This window comes from Castor canadensis, chromosome 6 (assembly GCF_047511655.1).
Source record: "Castor canadensis chromosome 6, mCasCan1.hap1v2, whole genome shotgun sequence".
In the NCBI taxonomy this organism is placed as follows: Eukaryota; Metazoa; Chordata; class Mammalia; order Rodentia; family Castoridae; genus Castor; species Castor canadensis.
In genome coordinates this window covers 110,594,321-110,618,206 of record NC_133391.1, presented here as the reverse complement: position 1 = coordinate 110,618,206, position 23,886 = coordinate 110,594,321, and the positions used below count along the sequence as shown (strand labels likewise).

The 23,886-nt window shown below is 36.4% G+C and overlaps 1 protein-coding gene and 1 long non-coding RNA gene across 13 annotated transcripts in view; one reads left to right on the top strand and one right to left on the bottom strand.

The window, feature by feature from the left end:
• Nucleotides 1-10,011, bottom strand: part of LOC141424178 (uncharacterized) — a 51,692-nt gene extending 41,681 nt beyond the window's left edge. Inside the window, exon 1 of the long non-coding RNA XR_012449125.1 lies at nucleotides 9,667-10,011. This is a non-coding gene — a long non-coding RNA (uncharacterized lncRNA). The remainder of the gene's footprint in view (nucleotides 1-9,666) is intronic.
• Nucleotides 1-23,886, top strand: part of Atg10 (autophagy related 10) — a 273,358-nt gene that overhangs the window by 244,292 nt on the left and 5,180 nt on the right. For 8 of the 12 annotated variants that reach the window (XM_074077165.1, XM_074077159.1, XM_074077161.1 and 5 more), the window contains 3 exons: nucleotides 9,701-9,798; nucleotides 10,445-10,560; nucleotides 10,860-14,521. The exons of 1 other annotated variant lie outside the window; for it this stretch is intronic. In XM_074077165.1, the coding sequence (XP_073933266.1) occupies nucleotides 9,701-9,798; nucleotides 10,445-10,544 (198 nt within the window). In that variant the 3' untranslated portion in view covers nucleotides 10,545-10,560; nucleotides 10,860-14,521. Of the gene's footprint in view, nucleotides 1-9,700; nucleotides 9,799-10,444; nucleotides 10,561-10,859; nucleotides 14,522-23,886 lie in introns of those variants that run through there. 3 more of the 12 variants (XM_074077164.1, XM_074077172.1, XM_074077173.1) reach the window with 3 other exon arrangements.

Below are 23,886 nucleotides of genomic sequence, written 5' to 3'. Positions count from 1 at the left end.
TTTCAACTGCAGAGCATCCAAACAGCATTACAGAAACTGCACAGTGGAACCCACACAATAAGCTTTGGTGATGCACTGTGAAAATAGTAGTTCTAGGCATGTCAGATCTCATCATGGGTATTTCATCATTCCAGGGAACAAGGGGCCTTTCAATCCATGAGACCTCAGGCCCAGGCTACCTGTGCATCACAGTTCTCCTTTAGTTTACTAGTGAGTTCCCTTTAGTCATAAGATACCTCAAGACATCCTTTATGTAGTAGTATCTCAATCTTTGTACATACTACTGTGATTCTTTCAGTCTTCTCTAGAAGCATGAAGCCACTCCATGCCTTCCCTCCAAATCATGGGAAAAAAAGAAAAGAAAAAGAAAAATCCTTTACATAGAGGTCACCTTTCTTACCAGCTTGTGTTGTTCCTGGTCTTATACTCACTCCCTACATAGGCCAGTTGAAATTTATGTTCTTCCTGAGATCTGATGTTCTTTTCTCTTGAGAAATTCTATGGGTATGAAAGTGAGTGATAACTCTTCTTTCACCTTTGGGAGTCTTTCTCCTGGACATGCATTCTACAATTTGAATTGCAACTAGATTATAGGCTCCAGAAACTGAAATAATACAATGCTGTTTCATATATTTCTAGTATAAGTTGAGTATCTCTTATTAGAAATGTTTGGAACTAGAAATATCTCAGACTTTGGAGTTTTTCAGATTTTAGAAAATTTTGCACAGACATTACCAGTTGAGCATCTCTAACCTGAAGATCTGTACTCTGAAACACTCCAAAATCTGAAACTTTCTGAGCATCATGTTGACACTCAAAAAGTTTTGCATTTTAGATTTTTAAGTTGGGGATGCTGAACCCATATCTAGAACTAGGCTAAACTATCTGAGAGCAGATTTTACATCTGTCTTCATTGTGTTAATATCTTCACTGCCTATCCTCATGTTGATATGGAGTTGGAATCCCTCCTAAGCAGCAGGCAGAAGCATGTAGAAACTTCTTAGGAGAAGAGGACTGGCATGATACCCAAAAAGTGTCAGATTTATTTTGTCTCTGCATTGATTCCACAATTATTTATTGCGTACCCACTAGATGAAAGGCACTGTCCTGGGTACTGAAATTAAAATAGAAATGAGGATATTTCTTTTGCCCTGAGGGAATAGTATAGGAACATGCAGTCAATGGCCTGTATGGAGCAATGTGGAATTAGCAGTAGGTATAAACATGGGATGCAGTCAGTGGGTACACAGATGGAGGGTGCCTTATTCAGAGTTGGTGTTAAAGAAAGCTGAGAGCTTTGGGAGAGAAACAGGCATTAGTGGGTGAAGGTGAGAGAGAGGGAGTTCCAGTATATTCAAAAGTCTATAGGCAAGAAATAACAGTATGTTTGGGGAACAGCAAGTAGTTTAGTGGTAAACTATATGTAAATCATAGATTTAATTATCTTATATTACATCTCACTCTGCTAAATCATCATAAACAAAATTCTTTCCCCCAAAAATTTGTGGTTTGCTCAGGTCTCTTACTCAAATGTTTCTGAAATGAGGCCTTTCTTTTCAAACATGTGTAAAATAGACCCCTACCCATCATATTCTATATATTTAATTTTTTTATCTATTTCCTTTGACTCTCTTTGCCTTACTATGCATAGAGCAGATAAAAGCAGGAAAAAAATATCTCTCCAGGAAATTCCTAAATACAAGTCTATCCTCGTGTTCATATGGAGTTAGAATCCCTCCTGAGCACCAGGCAGAAGCACGTAGAAACTTCTTAGGGGAGATGAACTTTTAATCCTAGGCCTCAAAGAATTGTCATATTTAGTCTTACTACAAATTCACAACTAAAAAATACAGTATCTGTTACAGGCCTTTAAGAGTAACAGCCTGCTGAGACAACAGATTGTAGCATCAGAACCCACAAATTCATATATTGAAACTATTCAGTGCAAACTACAAATACATTGAGCATATTTTTATTGGTTTTTTTTTGTTTTTTTGTTGTTGTTTTTCATGCTAGGGATCAAACCCAAAGCCTCATACATGCTAAGCAGGCATTCTACCATTGAGTTACATCCCCAGCAAGCATATTTTTAAATGGATGAAAATACTAAAAGTGTGAGATTGAAAGAAGAGACTATCAAAATGGACAAATTTAATAATAATCGAATAGAACATTTAGAAAGTACATAATTAGAAGACCTAGATTAAAAACCACATAAATATAGTTAAAGGGAGCACTAATGTACTAGAAGAAAAATCTGAATTGCATATATTTTAGTAAGAAATGAGAAAAAGATGGCAAATAGACTTATAGTTTAAGAACTAGAAGGCATAGAAGAGGATTAACATATCTAATAGTAGTTTCAGAAGGAGAGACTAGAGAGAATGAAGGAGAGGCAACTTTCAAAGAGTGGCTGCCAAGGATTTCTCAGAGCTGTGGAAGGGACATTGATGTATACACTCAGGAAACTCAGTGAGTCCCAAGCAGTATAAATGAAAAGAAACTCACACCCTGACATATTATTGTGATACTAGAGAGAAAGAGAAGACCTTAACAAGAGTGACAATTAGACTGATTTCACTTCTAATTAGAAAAAAATGGAAGCCAGAAGAAAATGGGATGATATAATTCAAGGGCTAAAAGAATATAATTGCAACTTAGAATTTTTTTACCCACACGACTTATTTTTCAAAACTGAGGACAACATAAAGCATTCATAGGATGGAACCATTTATTACCTATTACCTAAGAAATATTCTGAAGGATATATTTCAATGATAAAGAAAGTGATCCCAAAATGAATGCTGATATAGGGGCAATGTTAAGTGAGAGATAGTAAAATGTGAGAAAAGCTCAACAAACACTGAGTTATAAAATATTAATAGTATCTACTTTATGGGGTTAAAAAAAAGCAAAAGATACAACTGAAATACCAGAAAATTATAGTGCAAAATTCAGGAAGGGTAGATCAGAATCAATCATCCTAAGGGACTTGATTTGGTTACAAGGAAAAGATATTGAATAATTAGTAGATTACATTCAGTAAAATAGTTAAAAATTGGGGACAATTATTAAAAACTTAGAAATACATGTAATTTTTAAGCTAATAAAAAGAGAAAAAGCAATATGAATTTTAAAAAACTTTTATAATAGGTCCAAAAAAAAAAGCAGCAAAGTGCGGGAAAGAGCAAAAGAGAAACATTAAAAATAGGATGAATTAAAAGTCCACAATAAGATGGAATAGGTAAAATTGTATCAGTAATCATAAAGCCTATAAGTGACTAAATCTTCCATTTAAGAGACAGATTGTAATGGTGGCCTTTAAAAAATCTATCTATGTTCTTTTTACATCAAATAAAGACACAGGAAGATTGAAAATCAAATGAATTTTAAATCTATAATGTAAATAGAAAGCTGTTATGGATATATTAATATCAGATAAGAATCCTTTTTGGCAGAAAGCATAATCGGAGACAAGTACGATCATTTCATATTAAAGCTCCAGTTCTCTAGGAAGATATACTTCTGTGCATTTAAATAGTACAGTTTCAGAGTATATAAAACAAAAATTGGCAAGCTACTAACAGAAACACACAAATCAACTGTGGTAGAAAAGATCTGAACTTCTTAGAAATTGATGGATCAAGCAGACAAGAATATAGAAGATGTGAGCAACACAGATAATTATCTTGATGTAATGAATCCTATAAAACATTGTAGCCAGCAACTGAAGGTTACATATTTTTTATTCATATTCTTTTAAATACCATGGAACATTTTAAAAGCAAGAAATAATAAACCCAGACAATATTTGGAAGCAAATACTAAAGTTCAGACCTAAGTAAACACAAGATGCCTAGAGATGATCCAACAAAAGACATGGCAGGGATTGGCACACACATACTTACTGAATGTTCATTATTCAGTATCAAAACTATAAATGTGTGTATATAAAAGGTCTGAAAGGAAATTCACCAGTGATTAAATCTGGGTTGGGCAGCTTTAGATTATCCTGGTTTTATTCTTTTTCCTTCTCTCTCTGTGTATTGCTCTTAGAATTTTATGAAAACACATTATTTTAAAGTAGATAAATAGATTTTTAAAGAGATAGACCAGAGAGGATGAAAGCCAGGGACTATCCTAGACACCAAGTCTGGTCAGAGGCATGCAGAGCGGCAGTGGGAGCCTGCAGACTTTGGAGGACCCTCACTATTCATGACCTGACACATGAGATCAAGGGACGATAATGCAGCCTTCCTCAGAGTCATTGGGGTAGGCAACCTGTGTAAAGCTCTTAAGACAGTACCTGGGCCTGTAGATGACCATGTGCCTTCCCTTGCTGAGGGTGTAGAATGAGGGAGACACCTCTCTCTGTTTCTACAGAATGTGCCCAGTATAGAAAGCAAATTTGATCTGTCTGGAATATGGAGCTGTCTAAAAGCTTACTATGTGAAATTATATTTTTGCCTTCCCAGAGAGCCAAGAAAATTAAGAAATGAACCAAGTAACTCATCGTATTTATTACTCGTAAGATGAAGGTGCAGTATTATCATTTCCTTCTGATAGCCACATCTAATCGTTCTAAAACCAATTCACAGTATACATGTCAGACTTACTTTATGAGACATTTAACCATTGCTAAATTAAATTTCATAAGAGAATGTGCCTTTATAACTCTTCTGGAATTACAGAGCTAGAAATCTGACCCATCATTTCTATTTTCACAGGAAACCATTTAGCAGAACTTTGTTCTAGTGGAAGTGTTTATTGAGTTGTAAGCCTAACAGTTCATTGGCTATGTATTTTCACACGGACATTTTTCTCAGTGCAGATTTGCTCAGTTCATTAGTACTGACAGCAGATGGTAGCACTTTCACATGAATTTACCTCTTGAACTGATCTAAGAAATGTCACTAAAAAGGTTCCAACAGTTTTGACGTTCTTTCAGTTCTGAGAAAAGTATCTAAACAAATCAGGAGTAGGAGTTTAGATAATCTCTTTAACTCCAGCACATAATTCCTAAGCCAACTAAAGACTCCTTTCATCTTGGTTCTGGCTGTCTGAAGGGAAAAGAGAAAATAGAGATAATATTTCCTGATAGCATAAGCCTTATGAAAATCTCAACTGCAGAAAAATGGCTTTTGGAGAATATTATGCAGATTAATTGTCTGTATTGATCACATGCCTCAGATTATTTGTAAATTCTCTACACTACTTGATCTGGATATAAATTGCTGGCTTGCATGATTAGCTGATTGAATGTGACTGAAAAAATCATATTGGCTGAGGTCACTAGACAAACTGTGAATTTTGTAATCTGTGCCTCATCAAGATCTCCATGAGACTAACCACCACATTTGAAAACTAGAGACCCTTTGCCTAGAGTTAGGCTTAAATCGATTAAAAATTATCAGACAAGAAAACAATTGTTGCTAAATGAATGAGAGAATATATGAATTACAGTCACATCAAAGAAACTTGGTATTTTTCTGTATAGTATAAGCATTATTGTATTATTCATAATGCAAGGCTGTGTGTTCAGTAATCCTATATGTAGTATTATGCACTCCTAATCTATGAACTCTAAAATGCTCCAAAATCCAAAACTTTTTGAACACCAACAAAAGTTCCTGATTTTGGAGCATATTGGATTTTGGATTTTTGGATAAGGGATGCTCAACTGGCAAAAATCTATGAAATATCCCCAAATCTAAAATCTCCAAAATCTGAGACACTTCTGGTCCCAAGCATTTGGGATAAGGATGCTCAACCTATTTTTAGAAATAAGGATTTATTTTGAGTATTTAGAAAATTAATACTTCATCTAGATTTGAAAAGTAATTAATTATTGGATTAATTTGCCACAACCAAGAAAAGCTAACTCATTTTAGAAAGTATTGGTTGTTGAAACATGTACAATTTAACCATGTAATTAAGTATGCATGTTTTTGACACATTTTGTTAGAAAGTGACCATGACTAACAATATACTTAAAGGATTTATTTCACAGTAAGATGCTTTTGAACTCTAAATGCTCTCAAAGCCAACACCCTTACTAACTTTCTAACAATAGAAGTACAACCTTATGCTGACTTCATTTTGATAACATATAGCAATCTTCTTCAGTGTGCTTCCATTTCTTCTTCCTTTGTGTTATTATTGCCATATAAATTACATCTGTATATTTTACAAACCTAATGCTACAGTGTTGTAATTTTTGCTTATATAATCTATAGCATTTAAGAAATTAAAGGAAGAAAATAATTCTTAAATAGTTTTTTGTTTGATTGGTTGGTTTTTTGAGATAGGGTTTCTCTACGTAGCCCAAGCTGGTCTTGAACTGGCAGTCCTCCCAGTTCAGTCTCCCAAGTGCTGGAATTGAAGGTGTTAGCCACCATGCCTGGCTTTATATTCACCATATATGAGGCTTTTCATTTTTCTTATAGATTTGAGTTATTCTCTGATATTATTTCCTGAAGGACTTCCTTTAGTATATCTTATAAGGCAGATCTAGAGGCAAGTAATTCTCTCAGTTTATTTCCCTGGGCATATATTTACATTACCTTCAGGTTTTTTGAAGGATGGTTTTTGTTGGATGTAGAATTCCTGGTAGACAGTATTGAGGGTTCCCCTGCCCCCAGCATTATTTCACTCTATACCTCCTGGATCAATAAATCATCCAGTGTTGTTCTTCTCCTTTTTTTATGTGAGGAGTCCTTTATCTGATCTTTTAAAATTAGCATATGATTGTTGTACATGGAGGATACATTGTGACACATATGTGCTTAGGATATATCTTAATTAGATTCACCCCCTCCATGGTTCTCCCTCATCCTCCCCCCCCCCACACTTCTAAGAACAATTTCAATGGGTTTCATTATTCTATTTTCATACATGAATACAAAATATATCCACCATAGTTACCATCCTTAACCCTCTTTTTTCCCTCCCCCTCTTCCTGGTACCTACCCCCTAACAGGACCTGTTTTACCTTCCTGACCTTTTTTTAAAGTGTATTGATTGTTCAGGGGGATTTCACCTTGTATTTTAATATCTTCTCCTTGTTTTGGCTATTAGCCACTTGAGTTTGATGTGGTAGATGTTGACCTCTGTTTCTGCTGAGGACTTGTTGAGATTCTTGGATCTCTAACCAGTGCATCTTTAAATATTTTGCCTATTCCTTTCTCTTCTCCATCTCAGATTACTACAACGTTTGTGATGGTAAAACAAAAAAGAGCTCACTACCCCTCCCCTTTTCTTCCCTCTCTCTGTTTCAGATTGAATACTTTCTATTAATATATCTAATAATCCACTAATTCTTTATACTGCTATCTCATATCCACTATTAACCTATCTAATGAATTTTTTATTTCTAGTATCATATTGTTCAACCCCAGAACTTCTATTTGGTTTTTTCTTTTGCAGTTTATATCCCTTTATTGAGATTACTTTATTTGCAGAATCATTGTCATAATTTTTCTATTTTAATTCTAAACATAGTTAATTTAGTTCAAATTCTTTGTATGTATTTACAGTAGCTGATTTGCATTATTTATAAATCCAGCATCTTGGCCCACTCAGAGTCAATTTTTATTGATGACTTCTACCCCACACCCCAATATGTATCACAGTCTGGTTTCTTTGTATGTCTCATAAATTTCTCTGAAAACTAGATTTTTTGAATAGTACAATGCAGCATTCTGGCTTCTGATAGTTTCCCTTGAGGGTTGTCTTTCTGTATTGTTGCTTTATTGTATTGTTCTGTATTAATAGCTTTCCTAGGATTTATCTGCAGACTATGTCTCCCCTATTTTATTTTTTATTTTTTGGTGGTACTGGCACAGGGCCTTATGCGTCCTAGGCTTGCTAGCCAGGTGCTCTACCATTTGAGACACTCTGCCAGCCCTTAATTTTGTTTTTTTGGGATGGGGTTTCACTATCTTGCCCAGGCTAGTCCTGAAATAGTGGAGTCAAATGATCCTCTTCCCTAGTCTCCCAAGTAGCTGGGGACTACAGGTATATGCTCCCATGGTTGGCTTTTTGTTTACATTAAAATTTTTTTTTGCCTGCCTTCTTCCAAGTTCTTCAGCTATGTCTGTATAGCTACTGGTTAGCAAATGATTAGACAAAGACTGTGCTTAACTATCTCAAGCCCATAAGTCCTTCCTCTTTGCTGATGGATGGTGTATGATTTGAGACACACTCAAAATTCAAGTAGTGTTCAAGTCAGCCTTGGCTTTTACTTCACCAGACCTTCTTATGTCTTTCCTGCAAGCGTTCATAGTTTCTATCAGCCAGAGATGCCTAGAGGACCTATCTTGCCCTTCTGCAACTCTCAATTTTAGGACCTCTATTGAATTTCTGGCTTGTCTGCTGTTTGCTCAACAAATCCTCCAAATCTCCATGCCTAATGTCACCATTGCAAGTGGAACTGTCTTTTGCAATTCTCATGAATGGATGTGAGCACATGCATGCAGACATGAATGCTTGGGGCTGAGGGGTGGAGGCAGCAGGAACATCCACATAATTCTCCCACAAGCACCCTGAGTTCAGCTTCTTCACTTGTGTGTGTGTGTGTGTGTGTGTGTGCATGCAAGTACTGAGGTTTGAACTCAGGTCCTCACACTTGCTAGGCAGGTATTCTACCACTTGAGCCACTCCACTAGCCCTCTGAGTTCAGCCAATAGAAGAAGCTGGGCAGCCTCTAGTCCAAATCCAGCTACAAGCCTGTTTTATTAGGCTCATTGCATTTTTTTTAAATTGTCCAGTACTTATATTTAGAAGGCTTTACATAAACTTCTGGCTTTCTAGGCTATTTTGACACAGTTGGCCTGTGCAGAGTAGCAAGCCTGGCCCTCTCAGTCCCTGTCACTGCTGGTGTGTTTAATGGGCATCCCCCCAGTAGGTCACATGCCTGGATTTCATAGCCATTTGAGTTTGCAGTATCCAACATAATGGTTAATCCACATGTAAACAGTCAATAAATTTATCATCACCAAATATTTTTTTGTTGGTAGACCTTATGCACAGATTACTCACAACACAGAAACCTCTTAGGAGTTCCCATTATTTGCTGAATGATGGTCATATCTCTAAACTGGCAGCAGTCTGACTTGTGCCTTATATCCAATCATTTCATTATAAAAGGAGTAGAGTTACTCCTCCTATGGAATTTTAGCTTATAGAAACAGCCATATAGCCTTGAGAGAAACAGACTACATGTGCCCGTGGGCACTGGATGTAGTTAGGCCCGAAAAAATTAATGTGTTGACCAAATTTAGGTAAATACATGGAAATGACTTTGCCTCCCTAACTATTGAGAAAGAGGTCAGTGAAATACATTGTGTAGGTATTCAAGCTACTGGACTTCCTGGGCATCCTTGAGGAAAAACACTAAGAAAACTACTGGCCAACAAAGGAAGGAAACTAATATAATTTATCTACAGTTTGTAGTGTGTAAACAAAATGTGTGCCTCACTGAACCTGCATACTATTTATCAATGAATAGCTCTTTCTCACCACCTTCTTGTAATGTTTGGATTATAACTTGTATTTCAAAATAGAAAACCAACCTGTTTGTTAATGAATAACTTATAATGTAAGACAGACCTTTATTTTAAAAGAGCAAACTAGATTATTTATTTTAACTTTTTCAAAGTAACTCACAGTGACAATCCTGGACCAACTCTGATTCTCACAGGAACATCCAATACTTGGGCAACCCTTTTTTGTATTACATCCCTGCAAGACAAATGAATTCATGACTCCTGTATTAAAGAATTCTCAGAAAATCAATAGGTAAGAAACACCTTCAAGACACATTGGCCTCTACTCTGATTTTAAAAGTATAAATGTTTTTATGTGACTCTAAAAGTTAGGCTAAAAAAGAAATATTCTTTGTAATAATAACAATAGCTAACACATTGATTTTTTTACTATGTGCTAGGTGCTTTTCTAAGAGTTTTAGATATGTTAACACATTGGATTTATATAACATCACTACGAGCGAAGTATGATTATTTTACCCAGTTTACAGAGAAGGAAGATAAAAACCAGAGAAGTTAAGTGGCTCCACGAAAGTCACACAGCTAGTTAGTGGTAGAACTGATATTTGAATCCAAAAATTTTTGCCTCAGAACCGTACTTTTAACCACTGCACTCACCTACCTTAATAAATGCTGTAAATTTTAAGTGCAAATTTGAGTCAAGGTGACGAGAAGCACTGCTGTACCTGGCCTTTCAACTACTTTAGCGAGGGATCCTCACATTCTCTTTGGACCTGAAGCCCATTTCATTCAGAAATGCTGGGATTCTAAGCTGATGTACATCTTTGAAGAAAGCCTCATTTATGTTCTTTTTGGTGACTCACTGAATATCTACCATTCATCCAAAAACTATGATGGAAACATTTGTTTGTATTGCCTGTATTTCCCTTGTTTCCTAGGAATGTCAACTACATCATATCATGGCTGAGTATTGTAGGGCCAGTTGTTGGACTGAATCTACCTCTGAGTTATGCCAGAGCTACCTCTCAGGATGAGTGATATGTCAACTGATAAGGTAAAAAGAAAAGTCTGAATTTCATGTTTTGCTGTTAGAACAATCCTGGTGTTAGATACATCCCTGCTCAGTGGTAACTTTGCTTTTATCTTTAATGGTCTGAGCCCTGGTTTGTTCTTTAGTTTTCCAACAATGCCGTACCTAGTTATTTGGCAAGCATTTTACTTCACTCTAAGTAGGATTCAACCAATTACAGAAGTGGATGCTATTATTTTAGTTCTAATATCTTCCAAAGAAGTCCGTGCTGTTCAATTAACCTGATTTTATTTTCTTCACTTTTGTTTTGTTATTGTTCTCAGATCTTCTGTTGCATTTAGAAATTGTGGCATGAAGAACAAGTGTTTACCTGGCTAGCCCTGATTTTAATGGGACCGATATACTATAATATTTCCTTTCACTAAGATTTAACATGGATTTTTCCCGAAGAAGAAAGTATTGGCAGTAACTGATGTTTGAGATATTGAATGTTTAGAAGAAACATGTCACAGGTACAAATCAATATAAATAGCAAAAAATGAATCTAGTTTAATACTACTATAACTACTGACATCATTATGGCACTTTCCAATTCTATGCATGGTGGTTTTGCTTTCTGATGTTTACCTGTTCATTGCAGATGCTCCTCAACTTACTGTGAGGTTACATCCTGATAAACCAATTCTTTTGGTCAAGCACTTCACATTCCTTCTTCTGATATAGAGATTGATGGAGAAGTATATTTCTGTATTCATTTTAACATAGGTGTATTGGAAGTAAAGTACAGAATTTACATGTCCTTGAGAAGTAATGTCATCAACATGATGTATCTTAAATTATTCTTCCACAATTGAACTAAGGGGCAATAGATAATTTCTATTTTATTCTACAAGTGTATGTGAATGAGTGTGTATGAGTGAGTGTGTGAGTGTGTGTGTGTGTGTGTGTGTGTGCAGACAGAATGACAGATAGATACAGAATAAGGAAAAAACCTCAAATATTTTAAGTCAGATAATGTGTTTCACAGGCAAAGTATGTCATAATAATTAGAAGTTTTTTTTAAGAGGTAGTAAATACTTAAATATTTAAAGTGTTTTACCTACAATAGTAAAAAAAATGGTTGCTTTATCCTTCTACTTGCTAAACCCACAACTGTTCATAATTTGAGGGATTTTTTGGAAGTCTACATATCCCTGAGACTTGTTTTCATCTTTAATATGAGTGTAACAAGCTGCCTCATAGGGTTGCTGTGAGAACCACATGAGGTCATTAATGCATGTGAAAATACTGTAAAGCATTATACAAACATTCATTAAATGCTCACTTCCTTATAATTGATTGCTTTTCATTCAGTCTGCAAATAAGTTTAATAGGCAGCAAGATATTAAGATGAACCCCATCTGGAAGAATTGTGTGTTTTGGTTGCTTGTTTTATTTTTCATTTTAATTTTTTAAGCACTAAAACTAAGAGAAAAATGTAATTGGCTAAACTAGAGAAACTAGATTGTTTCTTTTAATGAGAGATGTACTTTAGAATCACTTGAGGATGTTTTACAGCTACAAGTGCTGGGGCCACCTTCTGAAATAGCCTTTCTGGGATGATTCTGATGTACACACTCCCTGGAAAATCTCTAGTTTGGACACTTTTTTTATTGTGGCATTAATTTGTATTGTATTGCCCTAATGACAAGCCCTTTCAATTCTATACATGGTGGACTTGCTTCTTGATGTGTGGGCAATACAGATGTTCCTCAGTTTACTGCAGAGTTACATCCTGGTAAACCCATTGTAAGTTAAAAGTACTGTAAGTTGAAAATGCATTTAATACACCTAACTCACTGAACATCGTAGCTTAGCGTCATTATATATTCTCAGAACACTCATCTTACACCAAGCCTATTTTAAAATAAAGTGCTAAATCGGCACAGGCATTTTGTAGATGTTATGGGATACCAAACCAGGAAACACAATATCAAAAAAACGTGGCAACACTATGTACTGTCGAGTTTGATTGTTTATCTTCATGATCTCAAGGCTGACTGGGAGCTGCAGCTAGCTGCTGCAGTCCAGCATCATGAGAGAGTATTGGACTGCATATCACTAGCCCAAGAAAAGATCAAAATTCAAAATCTGAAGTATAGTGTCTACTGCATGTGTATCACTTTCACACCATCATAAAGTCAAAAAGTTGTAATCTGAACCATTGTAAGGCAGGGATCTCTATAAATGAAAAGTAAGAAAATTTAAGGGACTTTAAAAAAAAATGGTGACTATGGTTTGCCCCCTCTGAAACTCATGTTGAAATGTGATTCCCACTGTACTCGTGCTGAGAAATAGTGAGAATTTTAAAAGATGGTTAGGTTGCCAACAGGGATTAATGCAGTTCTCTCAGGACTGATTGGTTCTGGTGGGAGTGGGTCACTATAAAGTGGGTCAGCACCTGTGTCCCCTCAACTCCTGCACATACCTTCTTAGCCTTCTGCTTTCTGCCATAAGTTGAAGTAGCATGAGGTCCTTGCTAGGATGTAGGTACCTGACGTTGAGCTTCCCAGCCTCCAAAACATGAGCTAAAATAAGCTGCTTTCATTATAAATTGCATAGTCTCGGGTACTGTGTTACAGCAACAGAAAACTATACTACTTGTGGTAATCAGAGAAGGCTTAGTGAAGGAAGGAATCACATATTTAGAATGAGGCAACCATCTAATGGTGAATCATGGAGACCATGACAACACCCCAGTCAGTCCAGATCTACAAGTTAAGGGCTGAACTCTCAGAAAGAGAGTAGAAGTAGAGAAATGGTTAACTCAAGCTTCTAGAAAAGTTAAAAAGTTAAAAGTAAATTTTAAAATGCTGAGCTGTACATATTCATGCTAGGATGAGAGTCTGCTTATATGCTTGCTGGGCATTTTGGTATTTACCACTTAACATCTTTTCAACTTCTGCCAGGGATTTTTTCCCTCACTCTCCCTAATATAAACACAGATTTCTCAGCAAGTCATTTTTTAAGTCATGTCATTTCTGGATGTGTATTGTGTGTGTGTGATAAAATGATATCTGGAAATACTAGTTATCCTTAGATAGCAGATTCTGAGGTGAAAAAAATAAAATTTAATTTAAAAAGTTTTAAAACAAATTCTAAGATAACAGAATGAACTTAAGGCCAGTTTAGTTTTTAAAAGAGTGAAAATATTTTTTCTCTGACTGGTGAAAACCTAAAACTTCATTCATGGCAGAAAAAATTCCTGAAGAGTGCCTGTAGATTTCGGAAACCTCCTTCCCCAGACTGATCCATCTCTTTTAACACCTCCATTTTCAGAATTTTTTCATTGGAAAAAACTTTCAATTTTTTGCTGCTAAAATTCCTATTTTAAAAGTGTAGTTAGACTAACAGACTGTTAACCCAACAGTGATTAAAAGAAATACATTAGAAAATATTTTTTAAAGGGTAAGAGAGAGCAATGGAAGGGGTTGATGGACCAAAGTAAAGTATACCCATAGTGGGAATATATTGAGAAATCCCTTTGAACATCAACTTAAAGGCAGGACTGTTAAGTAGGTACAGTGTGTGTGTGCAGGGGGGTTACTAGTAGGAGAGGGGAGGGTGAAGGAAGATGATTAAAGTGACAGTATATGGTAGATGGACTTCATATACCTACGTGAAACAGAACTAAGAAACCTCTTGCAGTTGCTTTAAGTGAGGTGGGGAGGGGGTTTAAGGGCAGGGCCAGTGGGGGTAATCTAACCAATGTATAATATGAGCCTATTTGGAATTGTCACAATGAATCCTCCTGTACAATGAATACATCCTAATAAAAATTGAATATATCCTAATAAAAAAAAGAACAAGTTTTTCAAAGTAACAATTCTTTTCATTTTGGCAAGAGAATATTTTTTCCTCCGTTTCCTTTCCAGTTAATATAATGCAAAGAACCTTCAAAAAGAAATAAAGCTACTTTCATGTGCCATTGGAAAAGTTCCTTCAACTATTGAGTTCTCAGTGTCCTAATTTGTAAAGTGGGAAATCTCATCTCTGTGTCCTCCGTGGTCCACTAGGACTCTTGGGTCTGTGAAATGGGCAGAAGTCTGGAGATGTAGGGTATGAGGCCATTTTCCTTCATTTCCTTTTTTACTATTTCTATAAAACAAAGCCCACAAAATCACACTTACCTGACAAAGACAGAGAAGATCAAAACAATACATAACTCTGAATGTACTTCATAACCAACAATGCTGCAGGAAATTAGGGTTAATGATGGATGATGGCCTTGCTCCTGTGAGAATGCCACTACCTATTCCTTGCCACTTTACTGTATGCCTGACCCTTCCCCACACCAACCCTGGATGGGCTCCTGACCCCTCCACTCACATCCTTTTCTGATGGTTGCTCACTCTGGTTCCCTCTGAAATGGCTTCTTTGCACACACCTCTCTATTCAATTCCCAACCTAGTATATGCGATTCCCTTGATCATGAAGTCTTCTCTGACCCCACAATCTCCACTGAATGCCTGCTCTCCCTTCATTACTCACTGTCCTTAGTCATTATGAGCTTTTAATTGGCTCTCCTTCCCTCTGAGCCCTTCCTTTCTTTAAGATTTTCCTCTGGAAAGAAGAGGGAGTTCTTTGATTAGAAGAAGGAGCAGAGGTTGTACTAGCAGTACTAACCTACAAACTGGAGGTGCAAAAAAGAAAATTACTGCCTCTGCCCCCCCCCCAAAAAAACTTACTAAAATCAAGAGAAAAACTGTCAAAACTGGGTTTTCTCATCTATTACCCCATGGTAGGTTTAGTTATTTTTAGTCATATTCCTAAAATATAGGACATGAGTTTTGCATTGTTAAAACTAGCCCTTACATAATTCACAGAGTGATACTCTAATGAGATTGTAAATTTGGGATTAAAGTTTGAGAGTAAGAATATGAAAATATTCTTACATGTGTTTATCATATCTGTATCATATGGAAATTCTTCATGTGCTGAACCCTGGGCTAGGTACTAGGGACAGAAACAGGAGACAGAGCCTGGCTTCTCAAAATGCTATAGTACAGTGGAGATAGATAGGAAAGAGACTTGGAGACAGGAGGAAGTATGCTGTGGCTGAGGTGTGAGAAGCAGATGCTAAGGAAGGCTTTTTAGAAGAGGAATGTAAGTAGACTCTTGAAAAACTTAGGATTTAGTCAAGTCAAGAGTAAAGGAAAAACCACAAAGGTCATACAGGGAAGTAGTAAAGAATGAAGCTAACTACCTGACCTGGAGCCAGGTCTGGAAGGGCATTTATTGCTACACTGAGAGTTTGTACTTATCTGAAAACCACAAAGAGCTACTAAAAGGATTCAAGAAGAGAAGTTACACTGATCACATTTAGGAAAAAAATCTGTATTTTTTCATTCCTACTCTTCAAAAATCTGTATTTTTAAAAACTGCTGCATTTAATCACACACACACATACATATTGTTTGACTTTTCATCACAATGTACTTGGCCATTGAATTTAGAAGGTAAAAGGGGTGTAGGTGGGGTTGGGAGTGTGCTAAACACTTTTCAGTTTTTGCCTAGGGCCTTCCAAAACAAAACTTGCTGCTATCCTAAAATGCCTGACTCCTGACTCACTATGTTTCTTGGGGAAAGTCACTACAATTCTCTGAACCTCTGTTTTCTGATATATTATTAAATATAAGGAAGTTTATTAGATCAATTAAAGTCAATTTGTTGGTTATGGTCAATATTTTTTAAAATGAAGAACACATTAAAGAGAGTATCAAAATGCATCATACATGGTAAAAGTGTTATTATTTTGTGAAACTTTGGTTTCAACCACATCATTCACCGTTTAATAATGGGGAAATGTTCTGACAAATTAATGCATCATTAAATGATGTTATAACTGGGTGAATATCATAGAATGCCCTTACACAGAAGTAGATGGTATAGCCCACTATACATCTAGGCCAGATGGCATATACTAGCCACATTAGTGGTCTATCTTTGGCTGAAATGTTATGCAGGATGACAGTATATATGTGTGTGCATGTCCCTGTGTGTGTATACATATGTGTTTACATATGTATGATTCATATGAAATCAGTATCTGTTTAGGTGTGCATGCATGTGTGTGGCAGGAATGTGCTGGGTGGGTTGTGATATAAAGACTGAATTTTTAACTCCAAGAAACAGAGATCTAAAAACTAATGGGCAAATAAGCTCCCTCGAATCCCCTCCTTAAACTGCTGACCACTTAAAGTTGCTGAAGACTTTCAAGTATTTATTCTTGAGTCCATGGCACTGAGCTACTTTAATGGATCCCTACGTCTCTGAAGCTATTTCTCAGGATTTTTATGACTTATCTATATAGGTGTTTTCACATTTTTATTCTTAATTTGGTAGTGTTCATTAAAGTCTTACTGTGATGTCATGCCCTTGCTCTGCTTGATCTTTTGTGTTGTCAGTAGCGACATCTAGTGGTCCTATTGCAACTATCCTATATTCTAGACCACAGCTGAAAAAGATTTTAGAGATCACCAAGTTCCATTTGGTAAATTTAAAGTGAACTGAAAACTCACATGCATTCTGACATTCAAATTAACTTCAAATAATAAAAAATAAAACATACAGCTCTGTGGCACTTTTCAAATGCCCAGAAGTCACTATGATGAAGCTTACCATGCTAAGTTAAGGGGAAATCACAATGTAGCACATCTACAGTTTTTGGTACATTATTATTTACAAATGTATGTCAGGCATTTGCATGGTGCCTGGTACTTGATAGCATTCAATAAACCTTTGCTGCATGTTTGAATATGTGGATAATCACTGAGCCCAGGGGAAGAATCTCAAGGTACAGGACTTGAAGTTCTGAGAAGAATTTAATACGAGACTAAAAGGCCAAGAACATTTAAGTTGGGAGCCATAGTAGGCCAAACGGAAACATGAGTTGGATCCAACAGGGAACCCTTGAAAGATTTTTTTTAATCTATAAAGATGTTTAGATGGAGTTATTTTCAGAGGCTCACTTTGTACTAGTATACTGGATGGATTAGAAGGAAAAGAAACTGGATAAAGGCAAAGAGGCTAATAAAGTGGTGATACGGTGACCTAAGTTAGGATGATAATAGAAGAAAGAAACAATGCCAGAGATATTTTGAGAACCACAACGTGGTGTGGAGAGAAAGAAAATATACTTGTTTTGTCTTAGGCTCTAACCTGGTACTCTGTGCTCAGGCTTAGACTGGCTCCCCTGCTCCCCTTTCTGCAGACACTGGGAACTGAACTTGTTTACTTATTTTGGGAAGGACCACCCATCCTATCAATTGAGAAGATGTCATTCTCCCAACACCACCAGCAGAATGAGATGTAGTGTCCTCAGCCTCCTCCTTTACTGAGATCAGAGGAAGGTTACTCAGGTCTTTTCCTGCTTGACAATATAGATAGGTCTCATAAACAGATTATTGAACTAAAACAAAAAATAAAAATTAGATGTCATCTACATACTATGATTTGAAGGAGTCTCTCAAAAGTGTATGTTGGAAACATAGTCACCATCATAACAGTATTAAGAAGTGAGACCTTTAAGGAGGTGAAACCTCTTGCAATTGCTTTAAGTGGGGTAGGGAGGGGAGGGGGCCGAGAGGAGAGAGACTGTGGAGGTGATCTAACCAATATACAATGTGAGCCAATTTGGAATTGTCACAATGAATCCTCCCTGCACAACAAATATATCCTAATAATAAAAAAGAATGGTTTATAAGTGAGCTCTCCACCTCCCTTGAATCTCTCTTTTGCATGCACTTCCACCATTGTGATGCCACCTACCATGAGGCGTTCACCAGAGCTGAGCAATTGCCAGTGCATGCTTTTGAATGTCCAGAACTGTGAGCTAAAAGTAAAAACAAAAACTTTCAAAGTACCCAGCCCCAGGTATTTTGTTATGGCAGTATACCCAACTTCATCACAATCCACCAAAACTCACCACACTGGGGGGCAGTTCATAATGTCAATGTACAAGCGACTTCTCTTGACTGTTTTCAGCAGTGAGTAAAAATGGAAAATTATAAGGTATGACTAACTCTGTTCACTGTTGTACAGATTTAAACAGTGGCTGGTTTCTTGGGTTAGGACCCCCTCTGAAAAAAATCTGAAAATCAACAGAACCCATTTTCAGAAAAATTTGTGTATTTGTACACACACAACACAACACACACACACACAAGTAATCAGAAAATTCTGCATTTCAGGAGGATCTTAGATCCTTTAAAATTAATCAATGGGACAAAACCTAGATAAGGAATCCTGACCAACATAATCAAGAAAACAAACAACTGCAATGCTGGTGAGGATGAGGGGGAAAAGGAACCCTTGTACACTGTTGGTGGAACTGTAAATTTGTCCAGCCTCCCCCCTCCCCCTTTTTTGGTGGTACTAGACTTTGAACTCAGGGCCTACACCTTGAGCCACTCCACCAGCCCTGTTTTTTGTGATGGGTTTTTTTGAGATAGAGTCTATTTGCCCGGGGCTGGCTTTGAACCTCAATCCTCTTGATCTCTGCCTCCTAAGTAGCTAGGATTACAGGCATGATCCACTGGCACTCAGCTAATCCAGCCATTATGAAAATCAAAAAAGTAAAAATGGAACATATATATATTTTTTTTCTTTTTTTTTTTTGGTGGGACTGGGATTTTAACTCAGGGTTTCACGCTTGCAAAACAGGCACTCTACCATTTGAGTCACACCCCAACCCTAGAATTAACATATGATCCAGTAATACCCTTCCTGGGTATATTCTCAAAGAAATCTCAGTCAGCATACAATAGAGACACCCACACATTCATGTTTATCAAAGCACTATTCACAGTACCAAGTTATGGAATCAGCCTAGGTGCCTATCACAAAAGAATGGCTGAAGAAAATGTGGTATGTATACACAATGGAGTTTTATTCAGCCAAAAAGAACAAAATAATGTTATGTGTGGGAAAATGGATGGAACTGGAGATCATGGTGTTAAGTCAAATAAGTCAGACTCAGAGAGACAAATATTGCATGTATTCTCTTGTATGAAGAATCTCATAGATTTAAAAAAAAAGATGTGAAAGTAGAAGTGGGACTATTTGGAAAGGGGAAGGGGACAAAGACAGTAATGGGAGGGTGAATATGATCAAAGTACACAATACACATGTATGAAAATGTCATGATGAAATCCATTAAAATGTACAAAAATATTGGCTACAAAAAAAGTAGTACAAAAAAGAATCCTGGCTAATAAATTCCACTTACATGTGACTTTCTTCATACACACACACACCCCATGCGCAAGAGGAAGAGTGCTATCGTGATGGGGCAAAGGTAGCTAATTGTAAGACAATGTGTAAAATACAGGATGAACAAAATTAAGTGTCACTTACTGGATGTAAGAGCCTAGAGGATACTGATAGGAACCTGAAGAGAGAAAATGATCAACCTTACCTATATACACATGGAACAGAGTACCTGAAGCTGTCAAACTATATAGGGAAAAAATCCTTATTACAAATAAATTCACAAATCTCTTAAAGAAAAAGGTATGACAATCTATTTCATATCACTGTTTCCAGTGCAGGTATCAATGGACAAAAAACATGGTCCAACAAGTAACAGTTCTAACTACACTCAGTTGTGAATGAAATGAAATATTTAAAATGTGGCTTACTCAGTCCACTACAGTACTGATTTAAACAGGTGGTTGCTAACAGATGTAAGGAAGCATCATAATATATTCATTAGTATATAAATTTTGAAAATTTGGGCATGCTGTATGTCCTACCCTTTTAACCCAGCCAAGTAGCATAACCCCTTGATCTATTTTTACTTAACTGCAGTGTTTTAGAAAGCTAGACTTAACTAATAACAATAAATCTTTCCCATACTGCAAATTAGAGAACAGAATTTATGCCAGCGACTTTTTTGTCATGAATAAGGTCACTTGTAAGGTACCCGAGGAGGGTGCTGGTACTTCCTGACTAGGTCTGGCTAATGTGTGGGGACATTGATTTCCTTGTCTCCTACGGGAGCCATTCTCCTTGGCATCAGTCTTGCTGTTTGAAAGCAACACTGCACTAGAGGGATTTGCAAAGGCGTTCACCATGCCTGGCTGAAGTTCTGAGAACTGTGTAAGTGGCTTCGTCGATTTTAAAGCTATACACCATTTACTAAAGGCTTAAGTGACTGTCTAAATGAGGTGGTAACTGGGTGTGCATATTTAAAAATATTCATTATCTGTCATTCATAGTTCCCGTCAAATGTGTCACTCTAGAAAATGACTTTCTCCTTTGAGACAAAAATTAATTTATAATTTAAAATGTGTTAAATATTTTCATACTTTGCTCTAGAACTCCTCTGTAGACATTTACTGTGGCAATTAATAAGCTTTAAAATCTATTTCTCTTCCAAATTCACATTTAAAATATCACTTTGCTAAGTAAGAACAGTGATTGCTGCAAGAAACTAGAAATACTCAATACAACCTGTAAAGATAGCTGGTGGAGTAGCTCAGTAAGTAAGAGTACCAGCCTAGCAAGCTTGAGGCACTGAGTTCAAACCTCAGTGCTGCCAAAAGTAAATAAATAAATGAAAACCCTCCAACCTATAAGACAATCCTCAACTAAAATGTCATAAGCATGTGAGTTAATACTCGAATGGTCCATTTAAACAGATTTTATAGATTAAGGATTATACCCTGAGTTCAAACCCTAATGCCACTAAAAAAACAAAACAAAAAAAAACCAGAAGATGAATTTTTATGGTAATACAATTTATGATCTTGGTCTCTGGACTTTGTGCAAAGCCAATAAAGAAGTGTTAAGCTACTTTGACAACCTATTAGACTTCAGGAATATTATCCACAACATGACCATTATGACCAAATCAACATTTTCTTAGAAATAAATGCAGGAGTTTAACATATACAACAATAAAAAATCTGTATCCACACAAAGGAATATATATATATGTGTGTATATATATATATTTAGAACTGTGTCTCTCAGCTCTATCCTAAAATGAAAAGCCACAGTATCTGAAGCATTAATAGAATTTTACTTTTATCAGAACACTGGAACATTTCCATGTAAACAATTAAGTTTACTAACGTACCACCCCTCTTCCTTCATAAGGTACAAAATGGAAACTTACTAAATGCCAAGCATAAATTTATGCTTGAAAAGCAGCATTTATTATTTTGTGATGGGATGACTTTCTAACAGTAGTAACTGCATTTAGAAGACAGGCTATTCTGATCTCAGCTGTGCCAATCACTTGAGCAAATTATTTTAAATATACTTAAAAGCGACCTTCAGCGGGCTTCCAATTTATAAGATGAGGTGGCTGGACAAATGGTTGCAAGTGGGGCAGGTCAGGAAACAGAACTACCTGAGAATTTCTCAAAAAGACTTCTCCTGGAACACCTTAATATTCTTTCCCAGAAAACTGACAATATCTGTGATCTCACAAATGGTTTAGGGAATTCAGATGTTCTCTGGATTTCAGAACCTCAGGACTAAGTGAAGTTCAGATTTTTCTCTTCTATTTCTGATTAGCTTGAGCTTTGCTAGGCAAATAGAGCTAACACAGAGGGAATAACAAATTAACTACCCATTCATAAATTATATATATATAATTTAGGGCTTATAAGAGTTTGCAAAAATAGTTTGGTTTTCATCCATCCAGCTTTCCCAAATAACCTCTTTCACAGCCAAAGTATATTTTCAAAACCAAAAAATAGATGTTGATATTATTTGATAGTAATACAGTATTATTTATACATAACAATTAGTAATATTAATATTGTATATTGATTATATTAGCTAGATATTACCTAAACAACAGACCTGGTAATTCACCAACTTTTATATGCACCCCTTTTTTGGTGTACAGTAAACTCTTGGTATCTGTAATAAACCCTTGTTATATGGTTTTAAGGACAACACTGTTGAGAAAAATGGCAAAAGCCCAGGATACAGAGTTTAAACACAACTGATGATAACCTGGAACTGACTGCGAGTTTCTCTGTATCAGCTAAACTGTGTAATGTGTGTAGAGGAATTTTTTTTTTTTTTTACAGCATTTGGGTCAAAATCTTCATATAATCTGAGAATAGTATGAGTATGAAATTGCATCACAAACATTTGTGTAAACTCCACCCAGTCAAGATATACCATCACCACAAAGAAAGTCCCTGGTGAAACTGCACCCATTCTTCTTTACCTTTGTTTTGTTTTTTGTCTAGGGGTGGCCTTAAATTTAGATCCTCCTGCCTATGCCACATACTGGGAAGTATGAAGCTGGGATTACAGACACATTACACTTGGCCAAAAATCGGCTGTTGGGTTGTTGGGGTATTTTTTGGCAATACTGGGTTTGAACTTGGGGGGTTCACTTTTTTTAAAAAAAAATTTTTGTTAGCATATAGTAATTGTACAGAGGGATACATTATGATATTTACTCGTGTTTTCAATGTACCTTAGATTTGCCCCATCTTTCTCCCTCTTCATCCCCTCCCTTATTAGAACAATTTCAACAGGTTTCATTCTTCTATTTTCATACACAGATACAAAATACATCCAATTTATTCACCCTCACTCTCCTTTTCCTAGTACCCACTCTCCTTTCACTGGTACCCTCCCTCAGAAAGGATTTAATCACCATGCTCCCCTGATATTCAACAGTTTACTGTACAGTACTTTGTATTATACTCACATGGACTAAATATTTTTCATTCCCTAACATTTTACCTCTCCTGCCTCCTGTAGTCCCCTCAGACTAATACAATCTTGTGTGTGTATATAAATACATATATATACACACATACACTGACAGGCCTAGCTTCCACATGTGACCTTTGACTTTTTGAGATTGTCTGCCCCCATTCTTAGTCTTCAAGATTGCTGTAATTTTGTCATTTCAAGAGTACTGTCCATAAAATCATACAGAATGTAACCTTTTGAGATTGGATTCTTGTGTTCTTGAGTTTCACAGCTGCATGTATGTCATTTATAGATGTACCAGTTTATCTAGCTGCCCCACTCAAGGGCATTTAGGTTGTTTCCAATTCTTGGCCATCACAAAGCTGCCACAAATGTGTACAGGCATATATTTTCATTTCTCATACTATCCAGGAGTGGGCTGAGCTGTGTATTAAGTATCGCATTGCTGTCACCCTTGGCTCCTTGAACAGTTAGGCATGGCATAGTGACAGACACAGGCTTCACATCCCATACTTGAAGGCCTGGGTCACAAGGTGGTTGGGCATGCAGAGGCAGTAGGAACTAAAATTAGGTTTAGACACTTCTGGATTTAAGGCACTTGTGTAGACTTATAGATCA